Here is a 12,890-nt window from a genome sequence, read left to right as displayed (position 1 = left end):
AGCATGAAGCAGGAAATCAAAGTTCCCCGGAAATGCAGAGAGGCCGTGCAGTAGATGCTTCCCATCGTCCTCAGATCAGAAACCTATGGTTGTGGTTCTTTGTTTTTACTTCTCACTGGTTTTATTTTCTGAGACAATGAAGAAGATTTTTGTACTTTAAGAGCCGTTCGCTGGGTGGAGCGAGGGAACGTTGTTGTTGATGAATTCTGTGTTCAAAATGAAAACACCTTTACCTGTGAGCCTAACCACATGTTCATCCATCCATCAGCTATACTTCTGTGTCACAGGGTAACTATGAATGTCATTAAACAATGTACAGGAAGGTTTAGAGGGTCCACATACATTTGGCCATACAGTGCTCAATTCAGGCAGCATGAGAAGCCACCAATCCTATTTTATAATACAATGACAGCTTAGTGAAAATGAATTGATTGTTGACAGACATGTCTCTGGTGGGTTCCAGTGTTCAGAATCTTCAATATTTTCATTTTGTTATTTTCTATAATTGTCTCCAGTTATAGTAACAAGCGTGAAAGATGAAACTGAGCCACGTCTGACACAGAGATTGTGGTGTTTTGTATTTCTACAAAGGGCGACAGGCTCCTCCTGTCAACGCCAGCGGCCAAATGTCAGTTTAACTACAGCTGAAACTGCAGCAGAAGCTTTGACATCCTGGCCAGCTGAAGACAAGCTCAGTGTAATTTGAGTCATTTTTTATCATTGTGCCGTCATTTCACTGTGGCAGCTCTCAGCAGCGCCGAGAAAAGGTCAACGTCTGGATGAAGCCACTCTGCTCAAGAGCCTCAGAGATGCTTAATGGAACCATTTTCTTCTGTCCTAAAAAAAAGAAAGAAAAAGAAGAACAAGACTTGCTTTTTTTCTTTTCCTGCCAAGAACTACTGCTCTCTTGTCTTCTTGTGGAAGTGAGTTCAATAGGTTTTAGCAATATTCAGTCTCATCTGAAAACTTGTTTAAACTTGTTAATGCTGCTTTGGCTGAGGAACCTGTGGAGGCAAAATCAGAACAAACACTTGAGACCAGTGATTGTCCATTTATGTTGGGCTGTAACCAAGCAGGCTCACCTGGGTTATTAATGGAAATGAGGGGAGGAAACAAACAGAGCTGATAGAGAGTGAATATTGGACTTAATATTGATCTCTAACTGCAACAGCAATAAACAACTGTTCATGTAAAAGTGAAAACTTCAGTTGCTGCAGGTTTAATCTGCAGCTCTTTGTGATCATTCAGCTGGCAGCAAACAAAGTCAAGCTCTCTGATGTTCTGATCATTAATCAAACTGATCAGTTTTAAATGATCTACTACTGTCACATTTACACATACAGTATTTATCATTATTTATTTATCCACGAGTATTATTTTGATCTTATGTATGAATTTCATAAACAGCTGCTGCTTTAGATGTACATACAGGATGTACATGAATGAACATGTTTTCTAATATTGGTGTTGCAGCAGAGTTTGTGTCTGTGCTGACGTGAGCAGAACAGAAGCCTGTTTGTTCTCTGATGAGAAAGGTGAGTACGATCGAAACCTGGCAGAGAGTCTGACTCTCTCTGTGTACTCAGCACCATCAGCCCCCTCCCCAAACCATGTGTGTGTGACCACAGTCCATAACCTTTGTGTGTGTGTGTGTGTGTGTGTGTGTGTGAGAGCACTGAACACACTCTGGTATGAGGCCTCGTGGGGAGATAAGGAGAGCTAACAAACAGGAACCAGAGCAGAAGGAGAGACACATTCAGAGGACTGAGTGACCGAGCATCTGATGGATGGACACTGAGCTCCAGCTCCATGTTTACATGACACACAGGTGTGGCAGAAACCCAGACAAGCACAGTGTGTTCAGGTAATGTTCTAGATATCTCTCAACTCAGAATGCAGCTTTTTAAAACCCAGTTTCTATTAAATGATTTCACTATTTGTAGAATGGACAAGCTTTTGTGTTCTACTAATTCAATTTCAGACAGCTTGTCTGTTTAGTTAGTTCACTCTGAAGACACACTGACTCTGGCACAAGAAGCTAACGTCCAGACCGTCTCACAACAAGTCCTCCAGATTAAACACCAGAACATGTCATTTGTGTTTTCTAATGTGACACCTCTGTAGGTGGGACAACATCTGTGTGAACTGTTCAAAACTGTCACAAATTAAAGATGTAAAAATAAAAGAGTTAGGATAAGGTTTGATCAGGTTCAAGCACACAAACAACTTGTTAAGGATTTTGTGAGCGAGCAACCTTTTAGTAAGTGCAGCATATTTTTATACACCCTGTCCTTCTTACTGGATCTGTGCTTTCAGAGTGTTAATTAAATGGTGTTGGTGGACTTTCCTATAACTAAGTCACTGAGTGTGAGTCTGTACAGAGAAGAGCTTCACAGAGCTGGAGGAAATGGAGTGCATCGATTAGCTACATGTTCTGGAGACAGAGTCCCTGGTCTGAGATAAGGGGTTCGAACTTTTGTCGGATTTTTAGGGATTTGCTGTTGAGGACAGGTTGTGAAGGTAAAACTGGAAAGAGGCCAGATACTCTCACAGCTTTCAAAATGCTAAAAAGGTGGACAGAATATGGCACTTTTCACTGAGGAGAGTCTAACAGAAGGCTGCCTTTCCTCCTTTTCTGCCTGTATGTCTCTTTTCGACAACAGAAAACTGCACCGTGGCTGACGTTAGCCGTTTGTCTCCTAGGAAACCTCTCCAGTTTGAAACCTACTTGGTTTGAGGGAGGATAGGTTTGCCAGAGATAAGGACATTTCATCAGTGTTACACTGGAGACCAGCTTTAAAAAATCTCTGCCTTTTATCAGCAGAGAGCAACAGAACTGAACATTTCACAGTCAGTCTTGATTTCATTTCTTATATCCGTGGGCGGATTATGAGAAAATGGGCCCATGGGCACAGACAGGTACAAGTACCCCCACCGCTTGTACACCAGCAGCCCAGACTGAGAGAGACACGAAACGACTGCAAACATCCTTGTTTAAGTGTTTTACATCTTTGTGGTCATCATGTGTTCTTTCTGTGTTATTTAACTGAGATCTGAGACATTAATTTCACACAGAGGCTCTGGTCCAGAGGCCCAGTGACCCCTTGGCTCCCTAAGCCTGCACTCAGTATACCCATATGGAAATCCATCCACACTTACATCAAACATATTTCCCCACAATCTTAAAATGAGATTAGAATTTAGAAATGAAATACTGTTTGCTCTGTATAGGAAATGATTGTAGGCATGAGTGTATTTTTAGTATCTGAATTTCTTTGCCGGGGTCTGGACTGAAATAAGTAACAAACAGAATAAAACATCATAAAATCTAGGAGCTGCTTAGAGGAAGTCTCTTCATGCTATTATTTAAAATGTGAAGTAATGTCCCGCTGGATGCTAAATTTCACCGGATTCAGACGATTAGTCTGTGGATGTCTCTTCTGCAGGCTCCCCTGATTCTCTGTTAATGTGCACCAAACCACAGAGGGAGGCTTGAGATTTTTAATGCATGGACTGCTTTAAGACAGAGACTAATGACAAAAGTTTATGGTAAAAACAGCATGACTGAATAATAAGAAGTTGTATTTCTCTTCCTATCTGGGCTGTAACTCGGCACATCGCCGCCTCTCTTCCTTTAATTCATCCTGGGATCTCTGCTCGGCACTCGCAGCCACTCCAGGGTTGTTTTCAATCATCAGATCACAGCTCACCTCGGAGCACGCTCCTCCCTCACTTTCTGTCTCACCCACATCCTCCATTTCCTCAGTGTCAGTCATTACGATCCCCTACAGGAGTCAGTAAACATCCAGCGCCGCATTCAACACACACAAACATAACTGTTATATTAATTTGAGCTGCAGGAGGAGGCAGAGCGACCACCGTGCCAACAAAACACTCTGCTCTCAGTAAACACTGGTGCCATGGCAACCTCCAGAGCACAGCATGCAGATCTCCATGGCAACCTTTGTGTTTGTGCATGTGTGCAGAGACAGTGAGGAAGAGAAAAAAAGGGGAAGGGTAATGATTGAAAGACATTAAGACAAATGACTGTCAGAGGTGCAATAAACAGAGAATGTATTTAGAATGAGTCAGTTCACGCTCCTCTCTGACTGCAGCATCCACGAGATGAATGATGTGGGGATGTGGGAGCTGAAGGACAACAAAGGGAAACAACAACAACTCTACAATTTCCTGATAGCAAACACCTCTCAAAGGCCTCTTGTCTCTTCATTTTTCATTCACTGCTCCAGTTAGATGAGATACTTCTAAAAGCATCCGTTCAGTCAAATTGCAAAACTCAGTTTCATAGGTATTCTTTCTTCTTGGAAATAGCAAAGTGTCCAAAGAACATTATTCTCAAGAGAGTGAAACATCAGGGGTGTCATAGCTCCAGGAGCGACAACAGGGCCGTCAGGTCCAGACTGAAATCTCTCAACTTGTCATGAAATGTTGTGCAGACATTCATGGTTCCCTGAGGACGATCCCCTGACTTTTACTCTTGTGCCACCACAAGGTTGACATTTCAGTTTTTTGAATGGTTTAGCCCACTGTCACAGAGATACTTCATTCTGACTGGCTGGTAGGTGTCCATTAAAATCTAAACCTCAGACAGTCACAGTTAAACATCAGTGCAACATCAAACCACAGGTAACCATAGCAACAGTACCTCTACTGAGTGTCCAATCAGTCTGATCTCACACTCAGTGAAAGGATAAGTCTGCTGATGTTTTCTATTTGTCTTACTGTCAACAAATCCCATGTGCCGAACCATCCCAACACTAACATTCTGTGTGTGTGTGTGAGTGTGTGTGTGTGTCCAACGCCTGACACATCAGATTGCTCTGTGTCATTGTTGTCCAAAAACTATTAAAAACACCACATTGTTTTGACGTGTTCTGTCATTGTGACCACACACACACTGTAGTTTATTTTGACTCGGTAACACACCCACTGTCCTGCTGCCCAAACACTCAGCAGAGCACCAAATGTGGATTAATCCAAAAATAGTCGAAACGCACTGTTTCCTCCTGTTTGTTAAAAAAGACTGTAGAAACTTGACTGTGAGCTTCAGTCAGAATGAGAATAGAAAAGACTCGTCCTTCAACACTTCTGTCTTTTACTGAGTTTACAGGATGCTCATAATTGCTTCCAGACTTTCACTGACACTGCTGTGACCTGCAGCTATTCATTTTTCAATCGCCATCTCTCACTTGCATCCAACAGGAGGTGTTAATGAGCGGGGGCTCAGGCTGGTGTGTACGAGGCCTGCTCACTGGGTCTTCATCTCTGCAGATCTGGAAGCAAACAATCACAGAGAAGCTGTCCTCGCTGTGGCTGCAGTGATGCGACTCAGTGGTGCGGCTGTCATGTCTGCATGCGTCATCGCTCTGCCTGACTGGACTCGCTTCCGAAGCAGGATATTTATCTTCACAGAGGTGATGAATTCCTGGTCTGTGGTGCAGCAGTGCGCAGGTGTTTGTCAGACAGGTTCACAAACAGCAGAAGACGTCAACATGTGGCGGCGTGTCGTGTCAAGCAGCTGTTTTCCTGCTGACTGCCACAACATTTTCACTTGGACGCTGAAAATCTCATCATGAAATGTCCAGTAGACCTTTGTCACAGCACACACTCAGACTTTCTGTGTGGGTCAGTGACCCCTAACCTGAGGGTTGGGGCCTTGAAATGGTCTACAAGATAAATCTGAGGGGTCATGAGTTCTTCTAAACAAACATTTCTTTAAATGTATTTATTTATTTGCAGACTTGCGGTGTCAGTTTGTCAGCTGGTCCACTGCTTGGGTCCATACCTTATCAAAGACATTCATGTTTCCCAGAGGATGAATTCTAATAACTCTGATGATCCTCTGTCTAACCAGTTGACAGTTGTGGTTCACACAGAGCCTCTGGATGTGAATAGTAGATGTGAAGCATGAAAGTAGAATTCAGGCCATGTTTCTGTCTTTCACACAGAGCAACAACTCACTCTCTGCCTGTTTATCTGAGTTTACACGCTCTCTTCAGGGAGGTGAACTTGTCTTGTCAGTTTCCATTGTACCTCAGTGCAAACTGTTGGAGGCACATGTGATACTAAAAGTGATGCTTTTATCTCTCAAAAGCAGCTTGAAGGATCCACTAAGATGGAGCTCAGTGGTCTATCAGGTTGGATAACACACAACCTGCAGTGCACCTCCAGCAGCAGCAATCAACCTGCTCCATCAACAGCCTCCTGCAGGCTGTTCACAGAGGTTTCCATTCAGCTGAGGATGAGCTAACATCATGTTTCTGCTCTCAGGGGAAAACCTGAAACGCTTATTTCTTTGAGCCTTCAGAAGTGCAATAATAAACTGCACGATATTACATCAACATGAATTTAGTTTATTCCTGGACTGGTTTAGATAGAGATACTACAAACTGGAAATGCTCTCACAGATTTTCTGCCAGGCTTTTCTTTAAGCAGCTTCTCAGGGTGATTCTTCATGAAGGCACAATCAGTGTTAGAGCAGCCGTGGTAGTTTCTCTGGACACATTCCCATCCACGCTGTTTTTGTCTCTGCTCATCTCATCGGTAGAAAAATGTAACGTCACATCGTCCTGACGTAGACAGCTCACCTGTTTCTGTTACCTTGCTTTCCCTCCCTGTCTCAGACCCTGCTCGGACAGCCTCCATCCATCCTCTGACCGCTCAGGAGGTTGGAGGTTAGGGATGACAACATTTCCTGATATTTTTCAGTGGCAGAGTTTTGAATGAAATCTGACTTCATGACTGAAGAGTGAGCTCAGCTCTGAAAGCCACAGGCCCACGAGTCATTTAACATGGATTTCACAGCCAAAGACCTCCGTTGCATCACTCATCTTTCATGGCTGCTGCAGTCCAATTTTCTATAGCCTCTCTGTCAAAACTGGAGAGAAAAAAAAGCTTCCAGCTTCAGAAATGCAAACACTCCGGGGTCATTAGGAGTGTCTGGATGTTATATCAGGATTGCGATATCCTGCAGATCAGTCTTTGAAGTCTCAGACAAACTGTCTGATCTGACATCACTTTCTACCTGGTCCCTTCAAGGACACGAAACCTGATTTCTTTTTGTCTTTGAGAATAAAACCAGCTCTCATTTTATCGTCCTCTATCTTTCATTCATGTTATTAAACATTAAGCAGGCATCGCACTTTCATTTACAAAATGACATTTTACTGTGGTGGTTATGGATATACAGTAAAGGCAGAACATCATCCATTTGTACAGATGCAACCCACAGCTCAGACAATACACAGAATATTTCACCACCAGCACAACAACACAAGCATGAAGTTCACAGTCTTTACAGAGCTGAGGCTGGCCTGCAGAGGAGAGAACGTCTGACACACCCAGACATCCGAGGCTGAGGGAACAGCAGATAAACATGCCCACACACATGCAAATACCCCCATCAGCAGATCAGAAAACTCCCACTGAGAACATGAAGATGCTTCTGGAGAACAAGCCTGATAATGTGAATAAATCATAGTGTTAAATATGTGCTTCACACACATGTGGGGCCTTTAATTCACTGGCAGAGCAGAGTTTGAACTTGTCAAATGTGACCAGTTTAAAAACCAGCTTTATGCCAATATTAGCATGTTAGCATGTTAAATGATCTACAGTATCATGTGCCATGCTTACAGTGAGAGTTATTATGTGGATTTTAACACGCTGAAAACAGGCACATGGAATAGTGCTAACATGCTAACAGACTAACAGAACAAACAACATGGCTTTTCCTCTTTTCCTTATTGAAATGTACCAATAAGGTACATTTTTTAAATGAATAAGTGTCCACTAAATATCTCCAGGCTGAAGTGTCAACATGAAACTAAATGTCTAACATGTCTGACTTAGAGTTTATTAGGGACTCAGGTCTGTTTTGGTTTAAAAAGGGTGGTGTGTGGGTGGTGGGTTAATGGCTCCTCTGTGCTCTTGTGAAGATAACAATATCCAACAATGTAAAAGAGAAGAGATCCTGAATGTTATTTCAGCCTCTGAGAAGAGAGTAAATGGAGTTTATTTATGTTTACCCTCCAGTACAGCCCCGGTAATGACATCCCTGGAAATGAATCAGGCTTCAGGGAATAAATGCAGTCAGCAGAGGGCTCTCACATACACAGGGAAACAAACGGGTGTGTGTGTATGTGAGGAGGAGAGGGAGAGATGTGTGTGTGTGCATTTATTTAGAGAGAAGAGGAGGTGGGCGGCGTGGTGCTCCTGCAGGTATCCTCTGTGGAATAGTGATGAAGGAGAAACTGAAGAGGCTGAAACATGTGCTCACATGCACCCTGACGGTTTGTTCTAACACGTTACAGCTACTTCCTGGAACTGTGTGTGTGTGTGTGGTGTGTGTGTGTGGGCTCAGACCTCATTTATCACCACACCTTCATCATAACACTCAGCTGTTGAACTCACTGCTGAGGAAATGTGCAGAAACTACAGATTAAAAATCACATTTCATGTCACAGTCGTGTCACATCACAGCTCACACTGCTCTGATGAAATAAAAACATCTAAGAGCTGAATGTGGGAGAAAGACAGTGCTGATGTTCTTTGTAGACTTCTATCTGCCATCTAGTGGATGAAGGTCGCACAGCATCAGTGCCACAAACTATTGTGTTTATGATAAAGGACCAATCAGTGATTTGTTCTGCTGTTTAAATGTGAAGCAAAGACATAACAGAGGAGTTGGATGTTTATTCAACACTTTGCTAATAACCTCAGGTACAGTTACTGCGTCACTCTCAGATTAAAAGCAGATGCACTGAACTGGTCCTGGACTTTCCTGGTGTTTGTTTGTTTGCTCGCAGCTTTGGGGAGACACAGGTTGTGAATGTTTTTGGGGGATGGTTGTTGCATTATTCAGGAGCAGGTGAGGGTGGAAGTGCTCTGGAGAGATACGTGTATTCCTTTTAGTATGATAAGTAGAGAGAATAACAGGCCAGACAGACAGTGTTGTCTGAGCTCTCAGAAGAATGGAGCATCTACAAAACACCAACACAAAAGGAAGACGAGGAAGTGACTGGAAACGAGCTGAAGATGGGTCTGATGCAAATGTCTCTGTCTGTCTGTCAACACATACAGACTCCACACAGCCCACACTGTAATATCACATCATCCTAAAAATGTACTAAACAAAACCAAAAACTATTTCATTTCTGCAGAGACCTCCTACTGCAACATGTCCTGCTCATGGTTTCTGTACTTTGAGCTCTACAGGGTTCAGATTTACCTGACTAGATCATAAAATCTACAGCTGTACTTTGACACATGTATGTAAATACAATAAGTTTTGATCAGGACTATATTTAGAGGCTTTTGATCTGGGTCTTGGCAATAATAAATTGGATATTATTAATAGTTACAGTGTTTATTCAGTGTAATGAAGAAAAGCCGAATAAACAACTTTAAATATGCAAAATAAATAGCTGCTCTTTGTAACTCCAAGAAGCCAACAGCCATGGACAGACTGAGACAACAACCCCCCCCACTGAGTGAATGTCTCTTTGTGATTCAAGCCTGTGAATATTCTCATTCATCCAGGTCATAGGTATCTCAAGGAAAGTTTTAATCAAAAGCAACTGGACTTGGTTATAGTCTAGAAGACGTTTCACCTCTCATCCAAGTTCATGTTCGTAGCTGACCAGGCTGGGACTGGTCCAACAGGTCCAGTTGGGAGATCTCTTTGTGATTGTTTCTCATCTCTTTACACAACAATACAAACAAACCTGAACACGGAGACCTTTTAAAACACTGTGCAGCTTAACTCCCTTGGTCACAGGGTGGTGCTGAAGTTTCATGTTGATGAGAACAGTGTTGGTGACAGGCTGCAGCTCAGTCCGTGTGAGGCTGCAAAGACTGGAGGTGGAAGGCCTGAGGCCTGAGTGAATTCACACCTGAGGATTTCGAATAAGATTCTCAGCCGTCACATGTGGGTGAAACGTTCACGTGTCCGTATACTACATACGTACTTGTTTTCCTCGTTGTTTTATGTGTTTAACTTGTGGGTAACTGTGCAGGTTTCCACATTCACACTGACTGTCTCTGATGTGTAATCACTGTGTCCTACTCTATCATTTAACCATGTGTTAAAACAATGTCTGTGTTGACACATGTACTCCTCTAATTTTAAATGTCAACTTCAGTTATCTGTGTGATAGAAGTGATCGACCTGAACAGCTGCACATCCTTCCTTCATGGTCATGTCCATTTATACCAGGAGGTGGCGCAGTTGGCCAGGATTGATTGTGGAGGATTTCTCATGATATAAAACACAGGAGCATTTTAATCACCAGTTAACTCAGACAGTGCTGAGCCTTTACCTCAGTGATCACACTGATCTCTACAGTCTGCCGTTAGGAACAGAACACACGCGGCAGATGAGGGACTTTGCAGTGGTTGTGTTTGCGTGTCTATAGGAACAGGATCAGCACAGTGGCTCGTGTAGACGCTCGCTGCCTCATTGGCACATGTCCCGGCGGGGTGGAGCGTAGCGGGGCTGCCTCTTGTTCTGCGGTCTTGTTTTCTCAGCCTCACAACAGAGCAGCTGCAGCGACCGCGAGGAGAGGAGCGTCCGCCACCAGCCGGTGACCGAGTCCGTGGATTTTCTGTGGACCTTATTTCCCTGGGTTTGACCGCAGTCACAGTCCTGAGAGGTGACTGTGTTCGTGACAGTGCAGAGGACTGAGTCAGTACAGAGGAGACGGGGGTTGTTCGGGCTGGTGGAGGTTGTGATCATCGTTGTCCTTCCAGCGCTGCCTCCGTCCGCACTGTCCTGCAGGAGCGTTTTAACTGTGGAGCCTCTTCCTCGCCAAATGGGTGTGAGTGCGTGAGGAGAATACTAATGAACGGCGCGCTGCGTCCTGCTGAGGCGCACCGCGTCCCCCGCTGCTGCTGAGGGCCACAACAGAGCCGACCAGTCGTCCAGAGCTCAGTCCCGACCTGAGGAATTTTACACCCTCAGCCCAGGACTTAATGAGCGGGGTCTGAGCACCGGAGCGGTTTTATTTCCAGAGTCGGAGGTGGATTAAACCCTCCAGCAGCTGCAGACAAAAAGACGCCAAAATGGGCAACAGCTTCTCCAACATCTCTGCCTTCCAGTCTCTTCACATCGTCATGCTGGGGCTGGACTCCGCGGGGAAGACCACAGTTCTCTACAGACTCAAATTTAATGAATTTGTCAACACGGTTCCCACGATCGGCTTCAACACCGAGAAGATCAAGCTGAGTAACGGCACCGCGAAGGGCATCAGCTGTCATTTCTGGGACGTGGGAGGCCAGGAGAAGCTGAGGCCCCTGTGGAAGTCCTACAGCCGGTGCACCGACGGGATCATTTACGTGGTGGACTCTGTGGATGTTGACCGGCTGGAGGAGGCCAAGACCGAACTGCACAAAGTCACCAAGTTTGCGGAGAACCAGGGCACGCCGCTGCTGGTCATCGCCAACAAGCAGGACCTGCCCAAATCTCTGCCCGTGGCGGATATCGAGAAGCAGCTGGCCCTGCACGAGCTCACCCCCTCCACCACCTATCACATCCAACCTGCATGCGCCATAATAGGCGAGGGGCTTCACGAGGGCATGGACAAACTGTATGAAATGATACTGAAGAGGAGGAAATCCTTAAAGCAGAAGAAGAAGCGGTAACAGCTGCTGACTCTGCGGACAGTGTTTTAGTCTCATACTGTGAGGAATCCGGGTTCTGCCAGTGGTGCCCCACACAGGTTTACTTTGCAGTGATTTTTTTACATCCTCAGTTTGGATTAAAGCTGTTCGATGCTGTGAGGCCCTGCTGAACAGACAGGAGGCTGCAGGATATGAAACAACATAAAGTTTAACCAAAAAGACTGAGAAGAAACTTGAAATGACTCTTCTACAGCAGGGAGGAGGAGGAACAGGCTGGCCTGTTTATCTGCTGCTTTATCATAGACTTTAAAGAAGCTCCTTTGCTGTCCCTCCCTGAGGACTCTAATGGACTAGTATTTTTTATTTCCATCCACAGGACATGTACTGTTGAAACAAGTTTGATTTTGCACGTGGCTGGGGTCACCTGTGCCCCCTGCTCTGTTTTTTTCTAAACAGACATCTGTAGTATCAGTGTTTGATTCTGGATGTCACACAGACTGTTTCTTTCTTGGAGCATTGAAGTAGCCTTTCCTCTGCGTGGTGGGCTGAGGACAGAGTGTCCACTACTTTGCACTTTTCATTTCCTAACAAGCAGTAGAGAATTACACTGTATTAATAGAGGAGCAGGTCCAGGAGGTTTATGTACTAAGAAAACAGAATTGAAGTATTTTTTGAATATTAAAAGATTTAAAATCCATGATTCTGGTGACTGTTGTTTCTTTACATGTGGTTGAAGTTGATGATGATGGATGTGACACTGCCAGCAGGAAGTGGAAAATACAAACAGCTTGTCAAACATTCACCTGACATGATTTCTTTATCCTGACATATTCACAGGTGTGGATCAAAGAGAGGTCAAAAGGTCACAGAGCTGTGGAAAAGGCCTGAGTGCAGATTTCTGCTTTAATCTTCTTTCTGCACATGAAGTGAACATTTGGAGCAGAAATGTGAAATTTATGGATCTGCATTGCAGTGCTGTGTGTTGTGCTTCATGGCAGGGTTTACAGCAGGACCAGCAGTGTTAGACCTGGGTACCATGGATTCTCCATCACTACTCTTTTATTAACATCAGCACTGGCAAAATGTACAGCTGCTGTGAGAGGTTCAATTCAGCCTGAAAGCTGACCGCTTAGATTCTACTTTGCTGAACTGTTTGAGTTACTGATTAATCTGCCATTAAGTGATTAATTGGTTTGGTAAATAGAGTCAGTCATCAGTTTCCCCTGAAGACCCAGACAACATATTCATAT

At 44.2% G+C, this 12,890-nt stretch overlaps 1 protein-coding gene and 1 long non-coding RNA gene across 2 annotated transcripts; both read left to right on the top strand.

Annotated features, from left to right (window-relative positions):
* The first annotated feature begins 1,676 nt into the window (after positions 1-1,676).
* Positions 1,677-7,113, top strand: LOC108897629 (uncharacterized). The gene is made up of 2 exons (XR_001963331.2): positions 1,677-1,864; positions 5,224-7,113. It is a non-coding gene; the product is annotated as an uncharacterized LOC108897629 (long non-coding RNA).
* A 3,238-nt stretch (positions 7,114-10,351) lies between these two features.
* Positions 10,352-12,337, top strand: LOC108897635 (ADP-ribosylation factor-like protein 4C). The gene has a single exon (XM_018697361.2). It carries the CDS (start codon positions 11,083-11,085, stop codon positions 11,659-11,661), a length of 579 nt encoding a protein of 192 aa, XP_018552877.1. The 5' UTR covers positions 10,352-11,082; the 3' UTR covers positions 11,662-12,337.
* The last annotated feature ends 553 nt before the right edge of the window (positions 12,338-12,890 follow it).

Source organism: Lates calcarifer, linkage group LG1 (assembly GCF_001640805.2).
Source record: "Lates calcarifer isolate ASB-BC8 linkage group LG1, TLL_Latcal_v3, whole genome shotgun sequence".
Classification (NCBI taxonomy): Eukaryota; Metazoa; Chordata; class Actinopteri; family Centropomidae; genus Lates; species Lates calcarifer.
The sequence above is the reverse complement of the archived record's forward strand: the minus strand, read 5'-3'. Positions and strand labels throughout refer to the sequence as shown.